The sequence below is a fragment of the Pseudorasbora parva genome, chromosome 24 (assembly GCF_024679245.1).
Source record: "Pseudorasbora parva isolate DD20220531a chromosome 24, ASM2467924v1, whole genome shotgun sequence".
Lineage (NCBI taxonomy): Eukaryota > Metazoa > Chordata > Actinopteri > Cypriniformes > Gobionidae > Pseudorasbora > Pseudorasbora parva.
The window spans coordinates 19,496,844-19,513,753 of record NC_090195.1 but is presented as its reverse complement, the minus strand read 5'-3'; the positions used below and the strand labels follow the sequence as shown (position 1 = coordinate 19,513,753).

Below are 16,910 nucleotides of genomic sequence, written 5' to 3'. Positions count from 1 at the left end.
GTGTGTGTATATATATATATATATATGCAATATCATGTATTATATGTAATATCCTAAAATGCTGTTCTCTGATCTTGATAGAAATACAATATTTGTCAGGAAGTAGCCAAATTGTGTGTGTGTGTGTGTGTGTTTGTTTTTTTAAAGGAAGTAATACTTATAAAAGCACTCTTGCGTAGGCTATGTGGTGCGCTTAATGACAAGCAGATATTAGGCTGTCCGTGAACATGCCTGACCGGAAAAGCTGTACAGGACCCAGATTCCACGTCTGTCCTCATTACACTGATTGATCGGTAAGTTCAGTTTATTTTGTTTGATTTCGTTTATTTTCGTTACGTCGAAATGACAAGTCTCACAACCCGACTTTAACCGCAGTAGTAGCTAGTTACTGTATAATTACCACTGCCTGAGTTTACAATTTATTAACCTGTTTAGTTCCCCCTTCCCGTTCCCGGCAATATTTGTTGTTGTCTGTTCTTATAAGCTGCATATTTTACTGTCTCACTACGCTGCTCACTTGGTTTTGAAACACAGCTGATCTGGATTGATTTGCGCATTTTTAAAAGGCTTCTTCTTCTTCTTCTTCTTCTTCTTCTTCTTGAACAGGTTGTCTATTACTCTTTAATTTGAAACTCTTTAATATGCCAAAAATCTAATTTATCTTTTTTATTTTTGTCTCATAGGAAAACATGACTGTAGAGGTGGAGAGAAAATTTGTTTGTAATGCAGAAGTTATGGGGAAACTTCAGCATATTGAAGGTGTGTTAAACATTTTTTTATTTTATTTACGCTTAATATATGTATATTTATAATATATATATTTTTTATGTGTCTACATGCATATTGCATACATATATGTATTTATATCTCTACACAGCAGAATGCATTGGTCAGCGACAGTTTCAAGACCAGTACTTTGACTCTCCAGATTTCATCCTCACACTAAAAGATTTCTGGCTGAGATGCCGAGAGGGATTGTGGGAATTGAAATGCCCTGCAGTTTCAGGGACTACACCTGACAATGAAACTCAGGCCCTTTGCACACGATACAGAGAGATAACCAGTTTCCCTCTGATCCAATCAGAAGTCAGCAGGATTATCAGTGAACACACTGCTGAAGGGAGTGAATCAAATTCCTCACAAAGGGAACAAATTGACAAAGTGTCAGAAAACAAGGACACGGAGATCTGTTCAGCAGATGATACAAAGTGGCTGTCTGACCTCAATCTCACCTGTTTTGCTGAGTTCAAGACCAAGCGTTGCTCATACATGCTCGAGAGAGACGGTGCAGTGCGGGTGGATCTGGACCAGGCTGATTTCGGATATTGTGTGGGAGAGATTGAGGTTCTGGTGCCTGAAGGAAGTGACATGAATGCAGCTCTGCAGAAGATTACAAGCACTGCTGCAGAACTGGGTGAGCTCATGTTGTGTGTGGACACTGTTACATTATATACGGAGTGAATATGCTAAAGATGCTGTTATTTTAAAGTCATATTTGAGATACCAGTTTTTATTAATACTTCAGATCGATTTTAATTTTCATATTTTCCATTTTCATTTTTGCTAGTCTCCATGAAATCAAAACTGACGCTTCTTGTTATTTATGGAATATTCCGGTATTTATTATTATTATTATTATAAATTATTTATTTGTGAATATAATTAATTTTTTTTCTTTTTTTTTCTTTAATATTCACATGCCCTCATAATGTTTAATCAACATCCCCTTCCTCTTGCAGTGACATCTCTTCTCTGATGATGTGTTTATTGACAACCTGTCACTCACATGACATGACAGCAAACCACAACCATCCAATCAATTCCTGATGGACAAAATCACGTCCCGCCCTACATTTTTTCTTGTTTGAGAAGCTGTTAGCCTCTGATATACGTCGCTAGCCTGACAAGCCAGACCCACATCAAGATGTTTGGTCTGGAAACTCACTATTGTCAGGGCTCAATCCATGGGGCGGGATAAACGGTTGTAGGATAGCGCTACAACCAACCAGAGCAACGAAGGTGAAGCAGAACTAGTTGAAAGATTAAACTTTCGCCGTATCCGGTCAGCAAAACTCAGAACACATCTTCCCTTTTTAAGAATGACTTCAGTGCCGTTCTTTTTTCTTTTCTCAGAGAAAAGCTTAACTCCAAGTCTTCCAGAGTCGCGGTAAAAGCTGATTCGAAAGACCGCCGTTCGCCAGCTTCTGTGTTTACTAGAAGCACGCAAACGCAACTCGGCTGTCATTATGTTAAGCCCCGCCCACCGACTCTATACACAATGTGATTGGCCCGACTAGAGTTTGGCGTTTACAGCTCATAAGTGTATTGAGAGCAAGAGGCAACCTCCCGCGATCTCGCTTGAAGCCAATACGGAAGTAATGTAAACTGCAATTCCTCAATTGGCCACTAGAGGAAGGCTCCAGAAGGGAGCAGAATCTTATTGAGCCCCATATGCCCAACTTTACAGCAGAAAAAAACATGTTTACAGTCTGGTACAAATTGTGATTTTGGCCTATACGGCTAACTTTGACCTTCATGACAACTGTGAATTTTTTTCTAACTCATTCGTTTACGTTATATAAAGTCTTAAAGTTCTGCATAATTAAGGGTGTGGTTACTTTGAATGACAGGTGGATAGCCATTTACCCACAGTCTATAGTCATTGTGTAACCTAAGCTCCGCCCACATCCCGCCTTTTTGCCCATTTTCTGTTATCCGGGAGTGACACGCGATGACTTGCTCACAAGATGGCAACGCCCAGCTCACCCCTACTTTAAGCTTCAGAAGGCTTATCGGAATCCTATGGGTGACGTCACTATGTCCATATTTTTTTACAGTCTATGATTGAGAGTTGCGGCAGATTAGATTTGCTGCCGCTAGGGTGCATCTAGATTTCTAGGCTAATACGTCACAGTATGGAAGAAAATGTTGACTATGAAGTTTTAATAATTTTGTCATATTCATTTTTGTCACTTTTATTTATATATATTTTTAATGTCTTTAGATTTGTTTTATTATTATTTTTTACTTCAGTTTTAGTCAAGCATTAAGTTAAACTAAATGATAATGTTTTAAATAAAAAAAACAATATATTACATAAGTTACATACGTTTATTACATTTCAGTTAATGATTATTTCAAGTAACAAAAGTGTTTTTTGTTTAGTTTTAGTCAAGTAAATTGAAGTCGAGTTTATTTATATAACGCGTTATACAATACTGACTGTTTCAAAGCAGCTTTACAGTGATAAACAGGAAAATGACAGGCAATGTTGCAAACTTCACAATGATGCAACCATTGAATACGAGTCAATTTCTTCTGTCATTTAGCTCAAGTCAGTTCAGTGCTGATTTAGTTCAGTTCAATAACTGTAATAGTTTTATATAGTGTGGTTCTAGCTTCAGTGTTAGCTAAAGTCAGCATGAAACAGAAGTTGCAATAGTCTTCCCTATTGTGATGTATAAACAACAAGAATACATGTAGGGCAAGACTTGATTTTGTCCATCAGAAATTGATTGATTGGATGGTTGTATATTGATGTGCATAGATAAATCATTCATGATAAATACTGCAATATTCCATAACAAAAAAGAATGATCCATTCTGATTTCATGGTGACTAACTATAATAACCCTGGCTAAGACATCCAAAGTTGCATATCTGCTGCCTAATAAATTATAAACAAATGGCTTAACTTTAATGGCATCTGCTATCTATCAGAAATAAAATATAAATAATGCTAAATCAACCTTTCACGTCACTTTACATTAATATCGAATGTATTTTTGTTGTCTGTCTTCACAGGTTTAAGCTCTGAGAAGAGAGTAAAGGGGAAAATGGATGTTTACCTTCAAAGATTTAAACCAGACCACTATGCAAAACTTCTTAATGCTCATATTTTATGAGGAATCACTATTTAACATATAATTAGCACTTTTTAATGATTCATTTATGAAAATGTGCACTACACAAAATATTTAATGCTCATATGTTAATGAGAAAATAATCACTGTATTGTGTTTAGGTGCAGTACAGAGAAATATAGAGAAAGGAAATATTATAAAGTATAGTATGTAGCGTTGCACTGTAACATTGCATCATGGCAGTTTGAGTCAGTCAAATAAAGCAGATATCTGATTATATCATAACATTATGACTATCTTCATCAGAATGTTGTTTCCCATTTTTCTGCCAAAACAGCAGTGATCCGTAGAGGCATGGGCTCCACTAGACCCATAAAGGTGACCTGTGGTAGCTGGCACCAAGATGTTAGCAGCAGATCATTTAAGTCCTGTAAAGTTGTGAGGTTTGGCCTCCATGGATCGGACTTGTTTGTTCAGCACATCATTTTCCTGCTGAAAGAGGCCACAGCCACCAGGGAATACCGTTTGTTTCATGAAAGGCTGTACATGGTCTGCAACAACGCTTAGATAGGTGGTACGTGCCAAAGTAACATTTTCAAAGTAACAGGTTTCACAGCAAAGCATTGGCCAAAGCATCACACTGCCTCCGCTGGCTTGCCTTCTTCTCTTAGTACATCCTGGTGCCATGTGTTCCCCAGGTAAGTGACGCACACGCACCTGGCCATCCACGTTATGTAAAAGAAAACTTGATTCATCAAACCCGGCCACCTTCGACTATTGCTCCATGGTCCAGTTCTGATGCGCACATGCCCAACTGTTGGCACTTCCAGTGGTGGTCAGCATGGGAACCCTGCCTGGTTTGTGGCTATGCAGCCCCATACACAACAAACTACGATTCACTGTATTCTGACACATTTCTATCAGAACCAGCATTAACTTCTTGAGCAATCTGAGCTACAGTAGCTTGTCTGATCGCTCCCCACGTGCATCAATGAGCCTTGGCCACCCATGACCCTATCACCGGTTCACCAAGATAGACTTTTGATAGATACTATCCATTGCAGACCAGGAACACCCCACAAGAGCTGCAGTTCTGGAGATGCTCTGACCCAGTCGTTTAGCCATCACAATTTGTCCCTTGTCAAAATCTTACGCGTGCCCATTTTTCCTGCTTCTAACACATCAACTTTGAGGACAAAATGTTCACTTGCTGCCAAATATATCCCACTCCCGAACAGGTGATGAAGAGTGTTACTCACTTCACCTTTCATAATATTATTATTAATTATTAATGTTTGCTTAGCTATTTATTCTTGTTCACACACTTGGAACCCTGCAAGGTTCTTTATAGAATCTTTTTCTTAGTGGGTTTGTTAAACAGTGGGCTTGTTAAAAGTATGATGGACAAATATAATAAGATCTGGTAAAACTTTATTTTAGTGTCCTTTTTACATGTAATTACCATAAGAGTAAAGTATGTATAATACATGCAACTAACCCCAAATCATAACCCTGTAGTTAGTACGTGGAGTTATTTACTCAGTATATAAATATGTAATTACATTGTAACAAAGACACCTAAAAAAATAGTGTATCCTAAGATATTTACTAAAAGTAGCTTTTTTGTTTAAATTTGATATTTCTTACAGTAAATTTTAGATAGTTTCATCCAATAAATGCCGTTGACGAAAATATTACTTAATGCAGATACTTTTATTTTGAAAATAATTTAGCATTTTTCTGCTTTGACCTAATTAGATTTGTGTGTCATTAAAGTGCAGCGTTTGCTCAGCAGAGAGCGCTGTTATCTTTGTTATGAGCTGTTCACTCATTATGACGGCAGCTGGCTGAATGATACTCTAAAACCATTGACAAGTTCATTCAAATCTGTTTTAACTCCAGATGGTTTGGTAATCTATGGATCAGAATTAGAAATTATGTTTAATTTATGTCTCGTCAGATCAATGATCTAAATAACACTGACTCACAGCTATGTCCAATGCTCACAACTCTACTGTAAACGTCCTATGGACATCATGCCACAAAAAAAAAAAAAAAATCACAAATATTATTTTTAATTATGTGAAGCGCATCAAATTTATGACATTTTGATTATGTAGCCACATATTTGTAAAATGCATATGTCAGAACAAAAAGTGAATGATCGAGTGTCAGAACATCAGACTAACAGAACATATCTTGATTTAAAAAAAAAAAAAAGATTTTAAAAAAAGAAGCAGCAGGTGCATGCATAGGCCTATATTATTTGATATTTTAAAGTCGTGAAACATAGACATAAAAATGTATCATGTCTATGATTGATATGGCTTCTCGAACTTGTTGGGCGGGACTTAATTTAGTCTTCGGGGAATTGATTAGATGGTTGTGGATTGCTATTGCTGTGATGTCATGCGAGTCACAGGTTGATCCCACCCTCACGCCAATAAACACATCAGAGTGACGTTTAGAGAAAATAAAGTATTTGGATTAAAGATTACAAGGGTACAGGGATTAAAAAACAATAATGATGCACACAGATTTTTTAAATATATAATAAACTGTTATATTAATAAAAAGAACAATTGTGACTTCAAACTAAATGTTTATAAATTAATTTAACATTAACATATTTGGTTTGATTTTAATACGCACGGAAAATATACTAGGCCTATAGATAATTGTATTATACTAAACATTGTACAATACAAATATCAGAGCAGCACCCAGTCGAGGTACATAAAAAAGGTAATGACGCTGACAAGCTCATGTGCAGAGCTGAAATAAAAGAGCTGGTATGGAGGGATACAAGGGGTAGGCTATTCATTTCAGCTGGAGACTTCAGCTTGAGTGTGGAGAGAAGGCTTTTATGAGGAAATATTAGGAGAGGTGAAATATGACACTGTGTACTCTCTTTAAAGTGCAAGTATCTCTGGCTTTCTTCTCCCTAACATAAGGCCTTTGCCTTCAGACTTCTATTATTTTATGTTATCTCTGAGAATTTGACTCTAGATATTTGCTAAGACCAGCTCTGTTCATTGTTTTATATATATATATATATATATATATATATATATATATATATATATACACATTATAGTAATGAAGGGAAACCATTGTGCAAGGTTGGACAGGATACAATTAAAGTGCCATTATTTTAGAGGAACCCTTCAGATGGGTACCCGATGACAGAGGGAGACAGAGGTGTATTTTTCGCATCAAAACGCCTTTTACTTATAAAAGCTTTAGTTTTGCTGTTAACAATCCCACTTGCATCCATTTACGTTCAAATTCTCAGTCTCACAAAACACTTCTCAATCTCTTTCCAAACAATCAGTGACCTTCCTGTCATCTGTAACACTTACACAGGTGATCAAATGAAGCCACATGGCGCTGTTGCTTTGAAAGTTCCCACATTTGACTCCTCTCACAGCAGCTGCTTTACACTATTTTAGTTTGGCTTTGGCAGAGACTGTGACTACAGTACATACACACACACACACACACACACACACACACACACACACACACACACACAACACTTTCAAAATGTTTAAAAAATGTTGAATGTTGAGAGAAATAACATTTTCATAAGTTTAATGGGAATGTTAGAAAAACATTCTTAGAACATGATTTAGCTGGGATGAAACCCCTGAATTAATGGTTTTATGATGAAGTCAGAATCCGATATGCACAATGAAATATTTTTTTTTTCTTAAAGATTTAACATTCCTTGTTCTGTTGAGGTTGTGTTAACGATTTAGTGAAATAATAATATTAAATTCAAAATTAACATCTATTTTTTCCTTCAAATTCTTGTTACCCTAGGCTACTAAAAAGGCACACATTTTTATTTCCTCTATCAAAATGACTTAATGTTTTTAAAAATTAAAAGTTAATTGCATTTATTCATGGTTTTAGAAACACAGAAACATAACATATTTCTTTGAGGATTTACTGTATGAGGTGTTATCAAGTTCTCATGTGACGTCATGGCACATCAAGTTGACGCTCCAATGTTAAGCATGTTTTTGAGCCATTAAAGTCACCATGAAATCAAAATTACCCATTCTTTTGAAATATTGCAGTGTTTATTATACAGTCCCTGACAAAAGTCTTGTCGCTTATCTATTTTCTAGAAATACCTGATATTAACCTGACTTTTAATTAATTCATTGGTGTTAGAAATAGCTCATATGAAAAGCTAAAACCCTCCCAAATGATGTTTAATGCACTGAAATAAATAATGTTCACAGAAAAAATATTTATCATTTAATCAAGACGGAAAGGTCAAATTTTGGCAAGACAAAAGTTTTGTCGCCTTTACAGAAATGGAACAAATTTACAGCAAATACAAAAATATGTCAGCAAATTAATTTGTGGTCCTGTGAGGTCCAAATTTAATATCTTGTATGACTTCCATGAGCTTGAAGGACTGCATCCATGCGGTTTAGCAAGGATTCATACAATTTATTGATGAAGTCATCAGGAATAGCTAAGAAAGCAGTCTTGCATGCCTCCCACAGTTCATCAATATTCTTTGGTTTCGTCTTCCATGCGTCCTCTTTCATCCTACCCCACATATGCTCAATGATGTTCATGTCTGGTGACTGGGCTGGCCAATCCTGGAGCATCTTGATCTTCTTCGCCTTGAGGAACTTTGATGTGGAGATGGAAGTATGCGATGGAGCACCGTCCTGCTGCAGAATTTGGCCTCTTTTATGGTTGGGAATATAAGAGGTAGCTAAGATTTCTTGGTATTTTAGACTATTGATGTTGCCTTCCACCCTGCAGATCTCTCGCACACCCCCATACTGGATGTAACCCCAGACCATGATTTTTCCGCCACCAAACTTCACTGTTTTCTGGGTGAATCTCGGATCCATTCTGGCTCCAGTAGGTCTCCTGCAATATTTGCAGTGACTGTGGTGTAATTCAACAGAAGATTCATCTGAAAAATCCACCTTCTGCCACTTTTCCAGCATCCATCCTTTTAGCAGGCTGTGGGCCTTGGTAAATGCCACACGGTTTTTCAATTGTCTTTTGTTTAGTGCTGGCTTCTGGGCACTGATTCGACCATGGAGGCCATTTCGAGACAGAATCCGACAAACTGTTCTGGTTGACACAGGGACTTCAGGTGACCAGGTCGCGTGGAGCTCTGCTGCAGTGGAAAATGGGCTGGCCTTGGATTTTCGAGCCAACAAACGGTCCTCTCGGCCATTTCAGTACTCGGATTCTTCTTTTTTGTAAGCTGATCATGACACACGCACTCATGCAACCCCATACCATCAGAGATGCAGGCTTCTGAACTGAGCGCTGATATTAACTTGGGTTGTCCTTGTTCTATTTAATCCGAGTGACACAGTGTCCCAGTTTTCCAAAAAGAACTTCAAATTTCATCCAAAGAACAGTTTCCCCCTTTGCCACAGTCCATTTTAAATGAGCCTTGGCCCAGAGAAAACGCCTGCGCTTCTGGATCATGTTTAGATATGGCTTCTTTTTGACCTATAGAGTTTGAGCCGGCAACGGCAAATGGCACTGTAGTTTGTGTTCACCAACAATGTTTACTGGAAGTATTCCTGAGCCCATGTTGTGATTTCCATTACAGTAGCATTCCTGTATGTGATGCAGTGCCGTCTTAGGGTCCAAAGATCTCGGGCATCCAGTATGGTTTTCCAGCCTAGGCCCTTACGCACAGAGATTGTTCCAGATTCTCTGAATCTTTGGATAATATTATGCAGTGTAGATGATGCTATCTTCAAACTCTTTGCAATTTTTGAAACTCCTTTCTGATATTGCTCCACTATTTTTTTCCCGCAGCATTGGGGGAAATGGTGATCCTCTGCCTATCTTGTCTTCTGAGAGACACTGCCACTCTGAGAGGCTCATTTTATACCCAATCATGTTGCCAATTGACCTAATAAGTTACAAATTAGTCCTCCAGCTGTTCCTTTTATGTACATTTAACTTTCCTGGCCTCTTATTGCTACCTGTCCCAACTTTTTTGGAATGTGTAGCTCTTATGAAATCCAAATTGAGCCAATATTTGGCATGATATTTCAAAATGTCTTACTTTCAACATTATATGTTATCTATATTCTATTGTAAATAAAATATAAGTTTATGATATTAACATAAACTTATATTTTGTTTGCAGGCATGAGGGCTGGACAATTTGTCACTCATATGACATCACAGAAATAGCATACCACAACCAATGATTCAGTCAATTCCTGATTCCTGTTCTGCATTTTCACTTGTTTGAAAAGCCGTTTGAATCGCATACATATCACAGTAGGGAAGAAAAGACGATCACAGTTTCACAGTTTTTGTCCAAGGGCCCAAACAAAATATGAGGGTAAGAAGTGCATATGACATTATGAGTTGACTTGTGCAATAGTTTTGCTGGAGTAAATTAGTGTGACAGAAATAGATCTTGCATTTCATAATATGATATAAAGGTCAATTATTCATCTGAGCAAATGTTTACACGCAGCTGTTGTGGTTCACCTAAAACAAAAATAAATAAATGAATCAACACAGAAGCAGTAGACAATTTTGATGGATTATGGGGGGTGATGATAGTAGATGGTTCTCTATGTGAAAAACTGGCAAAAAAAAAAAAAGCATAATCACTGTAAGCGGTGATTTGAGTGAGTTTGACAAGGGCCAAATTGTTATGGCTAGATGACTCAGAGCATCTCCAAAACTGCAGCTCTTGTGGGGTTTTCCTGGTCTGTATTGTTGAGTATCTATCAAAAATTGTCCAAGGAAGGAACAGTGGTGAACCAGCGACAGAGTCATGGAGCTGCATAGCTGCAGACCAGTCAAGATGCACTATGGGAAGGCAAGCCAGCAGATAATGTGATGTTTCGGACAATGTTCTACTGGGAAACCTTGGTTCCTACCATCCATGTGGATGTTATTTTGACATGTACCTACCTAAGCATTGTTGCAGACAAAGTATATATATTACAGTACTTATAATTATATAATTATATATATAATTTTCAGGATGTCTGGAACTTTGATAAATTAGGGTCAGTAGGTTTTCAGATAGAAGAGAATTGTGGGCATCTGTTGTTAGTTTCCTCTCTAAAAGAAGAGCTACATGTCATATTTGATTTATCATCATATTCCTCTGAGCCTGAAGCCAGATCTGAGCTCCTGTAACAGTTCTGTCACTTCTCATTTCACATGTGTGCATATCTAAAGGAACCAGTGACCCATCTCTTGAGCTCAAGTCTTTAATTCGTATCAACAGCAAACTAAAGGTTAAGCCATAATTCATGTCATAAACTGATTCATCCATGTATTTCTTCACGATTAATCTTATATGTTCAGCCCCTCTATTGATCGTCAATATAGGCTATATTTTAAATTCATATAAATATATTTTATTTATATTATTTATTCACAAAATATCTGACAATGGAAAATACATTACCTCTCAAAAGTGTGGTCATTATGATTCTTTTTAAAGAAATTTATACTTTTATTCAGAAAGGATGCATTCAGTTGATCTATAATGTTACAAAAGATTGTTATGCTATTCTTTTGAACTTTCTATTAATCAAAGTATCCTGAAGTTATTTTTTTTTATCATGGTTTCCACAAAGATTTTAAGTAAAGATATTAAGACACTGACGACTGGAGTAATGGCTACTGAAAATTCATCTTTGCCACCACCAAATAAAATATATTTTAAAATATATTTATCTATTTGAAATAGTAATAAAATTTCACAATAATACTGTTTTTACTATATTTTAAAGCAAGTTAATGTAGTTTTGGTGAGTAAGAGACTTCTTTCAAAAAACATTTAAAAAATCTTACCAAAGGTAGTACATTTATGTAAAATACTTGTTTTCCATTAATAATGGAGAAACATGATTAGTGTTTGAATCACAAATAATGTAGCATAAATATTCTGTCTTTATAATGTAAATATTCAGGCCTTTAGTCATGTAGTACCCAAATACAGGCAATACAATATAAAAACACTAATGTGTTCTGTCAGCAATTTCCTGTTTGCAAATTCCCTCAATTAATTAGAGCAAATCACATCCAAAGGTCATCACAAAATAAACAGAAATGTTTAGAAAGGGCATACTAATTAACTAGCTACAAATAGGCTTGTCTATGAAATAGACTTCAGCAGATGATTTTGCTAAACTAACACAACACAACAAGATGAAGGCATCAGCTAACATTCAACCATTTTAACATTAAACAACATTAAAAAGGTACCATAGTAAAAATAAAAACATTAAAAGTACCATAGTAAAAAATAAATATTGAGTAAACATAAAAACACAAACCAACACATTCTCATCTGTAAAAAGTTATGCATTTCTTCGGGGAACTTAAATCTTGGCGGTTTCACAACTAAAGCTGTGCATCTGTTTTTTTCTCCTTTTTTTTTTGAATGCGATTCTCACTGAGTGATGAATGCAAGATGGCGGGCTCGGAGCGGTGGAATGTGGCATCTACATAGGCTACACATCTTTTTTCTGATCTAAGTATCTTCTAAGTATCTTTTTCTTCTTCTTCTTCTTCTTCTTCTTCTTCTTCTTCTTCTTATTATTATTATTTTATTTGACAACACTATATAAACAAAGAAGGAAGCAGTCACAATGTAGAAGAAAGAAAGAAAGAAAGAAAGAAAGAAAGAAAGAAAGAAAGAAAGAAAGAAAGAAAGAAAGAAAGAAAGAAAGAAAGAAAGAAAGAAAGAAAGAAAGAAAGAAAGAAAGAAAGAAGGTACCTATAAGACTGTGTTTATGAATGCCAGTGAAGCTACATACCTGACTCTGGTAGGTCACATAATAGTAAAAACATGGCGAATGAGTATCCAGATTACATTTACACTATACACATTCATACTATATAGAACACACTTTTTTTCTTATTTAGCTGTAATGAAGTAATTACTTATTCAAAATAACTTACCTTCTGAAGAGATAGGCTATGCAATGTAGCCCCGCCCCTTTCCGGCGCTGCTGTTGTTGTCGTGTTCTGCCTTCCCACAGCATGAAGGTAAGATCTGGGTTTATGAATGAACCTCTCATTTTAAAATCTTCCATGTCTATTGACATTTGTTATGACATCAGCTTCAAACATTAAAACATTCTTGATAACTTTTGTTAGCTCTACAATAGCCTAAGTAAATCCACTTCACCAGCTAATGCCATAGAAAAGGCCAAGTCACAGAATTATGGCAAAAACGGAAGTTGAAATACAAAATTCTTAAAGCTACACTGTGTAACTTTTTTAGTTTATTCTTAGCTAAAAACACTTAGTTCTTTCAAAAATATATGTGCTCATTGTGTATATATATAAATGTATATATGTAATGTATATATACTTCTTTCAAGTAATAAAGTATTCTTGTAAGTTTATAATATGACATTGAAAATAAATACGGGTGAGGGGTTCGAATGCCGGTCGCCATGCTGACCCTCCATCTTGAAAGTACATTAGCCAAAGAGGGACATACCGGTAAATTCAAGCTTCGCCTTTCGCGTTTTAACACCCGATGGCACCGTGTCGAATGTGAAGAGGGGGATTGCCATGTTAATCTTGGACTAAATCGGCCACCGTAGGAGTTAAAACAAAATTAGAATTGAGAGGAACAGAAACTATTATTCACTGGATGGTCATATACCTTTACACTGCTAGATGGGGGAAAATATCAGACAGTGTAGCTTTAAGATGGCTGCTTGCTTGTTTCTCTGGCACTCAAGTTCTATAGGTCTACATCCAAATTGCTTTGGTCTAAATCTGGAATGGTGTATGAAAAAATCTACCTACTTTACATTTCTGATTTATGTTTATGTCAGGAAAAAAACAGAGTTCTGGTTTGTTTAGATTACTAGTTTGTGAGTCATTTGCCAAGTAGGCCTACTCTATACTCAGACTTTGGGTTTCTTTGTCACAGTGCTTATAATTAAAGGGTGATTCACTTTATAATCCATTATAATGTTAACTAAGTGGAAACCAGTAATACCAAATGATCCAACGGTGCTAAGCTAAACACGGAAAGATACTTTGCCCATGCTAACGTCTTAGCGACTCTGTTTTAAGAAAACACATAACCAGCCATATCCCTTCCCTGCTTACTAGTCTTAATCCAATTTCAGCAACACGTTACATTCGCTTTTTAGAAGCTGGTAAAGCTTTGGCCTCTGAAGACGTTTAAGATTACACATGTGAAACTGATTCTTTAGTGTGGTGCATGGTGCTCACGCTATGTCTACATTTAGTCATGCAAAAGTGAAACGCTGAAAGTATTTTAAATAGTCATAGGGTTCAGAGCAGCATGCACTGTATTATAACCATACTGTACTTCTGTCTATTGCAGAATAACCCAGCAAAAGTGAATAAATTTATGATGAAACAGGGTGTCATTGGTACCAAATGGGTGTCATTTGATTTGAGTTTTTTTTAAATAATAATCTTTAGGAAATCAAAAAAATTGTTTACATTAGTTAATGCATTAACTAACATGAAGTGTCAATTAGCAATACATTCTGCCTTTATTAACAATTGTTAATATAACTTACATTGTTAGTTCATGTTGCTAACTAATGTTAACAAATGAAGCATTAAAGTTTTAACAACATTTTAATATTGCATAGAATATTATATTAAGAATGTTTATTTATTGGTCATGGGCCATAGCATGAAAATAATTATTAGTATCAGACAAAATTTCAATATTAGTGCATCCCTATCCTTCCCGGGTCGTTATGACCCAAAACAAAAGTGTTAATTTTTTTCAAAATAAAAACTTTTGACTTTTGCCGCAGTTGAACCATGAATACACACAAACAATGTACTGGATTCGAGTAGTTTATGTGGTTGTTATTAAAAAAGTAACTACTCTTTCCCTCGCAGGTCAATTTGACCCCCTAATGATGAAAGGAATGCAAGGAATGCTTCAGTACATATAGAAAAACCTAAAAATGCTCAATATTAAACCTAAAAATGCTAAAACGCATACAATTTCATTTAAAAACGCATTTAAGATTTCCTGTCAACATTTGCATCTGAATAGCCTGACGTGCTCATACTCAATTCTAGTCAGAATATGAGTCTGAAACTGCTCCATTGGCCTGTGATTATGGGGCGTTTCAACCAAAAGACTAATTGATGTCTTTTAACCGAAAGACATCAATTGGATAGACCTACAACCATTCAGAGCAACGAAGCGACGTGTTACGTTATTTGTCAAATGTCAACAGAACTTAACTGCACTGTGTTGCCAAGTCCGCGTTTTTTTCCCGCGGGTTGTTTTCCATGTCCGCTTGTTGAAGCAACCTCAATTATGTGATATATAGACCCAGGAATGTGAATTTTAGGAGGCAACCATGCCAAAATAACACATTTTACCCCCCCCCCCAACACCTTTTTTCCCCCGAGAAGCTATTGTTTTGGGCTAGTAGTTGGCAGGTTTTGTTGCAAAAACTTGGCAACCCTGTCTGCATGCGCGCTGGAATAAACAATTTTTGCCAGTGTTGTAAAAAAATAAAATAATTTAATGATACACAGAGTACTCACCCAACATGATCATCATTTTTGAGAGAAACAGTGAAGGTGAATGCATATACAAACAAGCTCTCCGTTTAGGATTTGAGTAAATATAATCCAAGCCCCTTTGCTAAAATTAAGATTAAAGTCTTAAAAAGATTAAAGTCATTATAATGCGAGATTAAACTTGTTACATTTCGAGAAAAAAAGTCGGATACAATCTCGAGAGTAAACTCATTAATTATCAAGAATAAAGTCGTGTTTCGAGAAAAAATTCTGCCAACAGCTTTCCAAGAGTCAGCTTGGAAATCGTGTCTAATAAAAGGACCTTTCATCACTTTTTTTTCTCTAAAATTTTTTCCCCCCTCAAAACACAATGACTTTGTTCTCGATATTTAATGAGTTTATTCTCAAGATTTTATTCTGACTTTTTTCTCGAAATATAACACGTTTTTTCTCGAAACACATTTTTTCTCGAAACACAACGATTTTATTCTCGATATTTAATACGTTTATTCGCAAGATTGTATCTCAACTTTCTTTTGCAAAATTTAACGAGTTTAATCATGCATTATTACGACGTTAATCTCGAGATGCTTTTTTAAAATCTTGGCTGCTATATAATTTTTTTTACATAAGAGGTCTGCAAAGACATTAAGATATTTTTTTTTTGCTGGATTAAAAGGGTTATGCATGAAATTGTGAGTTATTTTGAATTTAAGTTAAAATAATGTGGATAATGTACTTAAATTATTAATTACTTATTATTTATTGATAAAATTTAGTAATTTAAAGGTGCACTATGTAGTATTTTTGCAGTAAAATATCCAAAAACCACTAGGCCGGTGTTATATATTTTGTTCAGTTGAGTACCTACAGTATCCCAAATGTTTCCAACTATTTGTAAATTGCGAGAAAATTGCTATTTTAACTAAGAACCGGGACGTTTCAGCATAGCGTTTGAGGAAGTCGCCTGTCAATTGCATCATATCTGCGCTACCCTCAGTTTCGGGTTTTATTTGGCAGGAGAGCTTTACGTGAACGCACAGAGTAACGTCATAACATAATTTTCAACACACTTAAATGTATCTAATATGATAAAGAGAGCTGCATTTACCTCATAATCATAACTGGAAGAGCGGATCAGTGCAGGCGTCCGGCGACTGTGTCCCGTCCCGTCATAATAAAAGTCCCGGTGATCGCGAGGCAGGTATTTGTTTAACAATCGCTCCAGCAGCTGTGCTCAGCTCCACAACACTCGGTCCTGCTCTGGTTTACACTACAGTAACGTTAATAACCGCATACATGATCGTGAATTCTGCCCGAGTCCTATTTTCCACCGGCTGTGAGATGAAGACCACATGTCCCGAGATGCTGCGCTCACACTTTGCATCATCAAACTACGGATTTGTTTTGAATAGGCGCCCTCCAGTGGACGGAAAGTTGCATAGTGCACCTTTAAAGGTGAATAAAAGAATTTCTTCCAAAAATTGCATAAAAAATTAGAAAAAGTATTATAAA

At 36.1% G+C, this 16,910-nt stretch overlaps 1 protein-coding gene across 2 annotated transcripts; it reads left to right on the top strand.

Annotated features, from left to right (window-relative positions):
* The first annotated feature begins 169 nt into the window (after positions 1-169).
* Positions 170-4,148, top strand: thtpa (thiamine triphosphatase). 2 transcript variants are annotated; one of them, XM_067434904.1, is made up of 4 exons: positions 170-293; positions 684-759; positions 881-1,414; positions 3,805-4,148. In XM_067434904.1, exons 2-4 carry the CDS (start codon positions 690-692, stop codon positions 3,903-3,905), a joined length of 705 nt encoding a protein of 234 aa, XP_067291005.1. In that variant the 5' UTR covers positions 170-293; positions 684-689; the 3' UTR covers positions 3,906-4,148. The 2 variants fall into 2 exon arrangements, with proteins under 2 accessions (XP_067291005.1, XP_067291004.1); XM_067434903.1 differs by having other exon boundaries at positions 878-1,414.
* Positions 4,149-16,910: the final 12,762 nt, after the last annotated feature.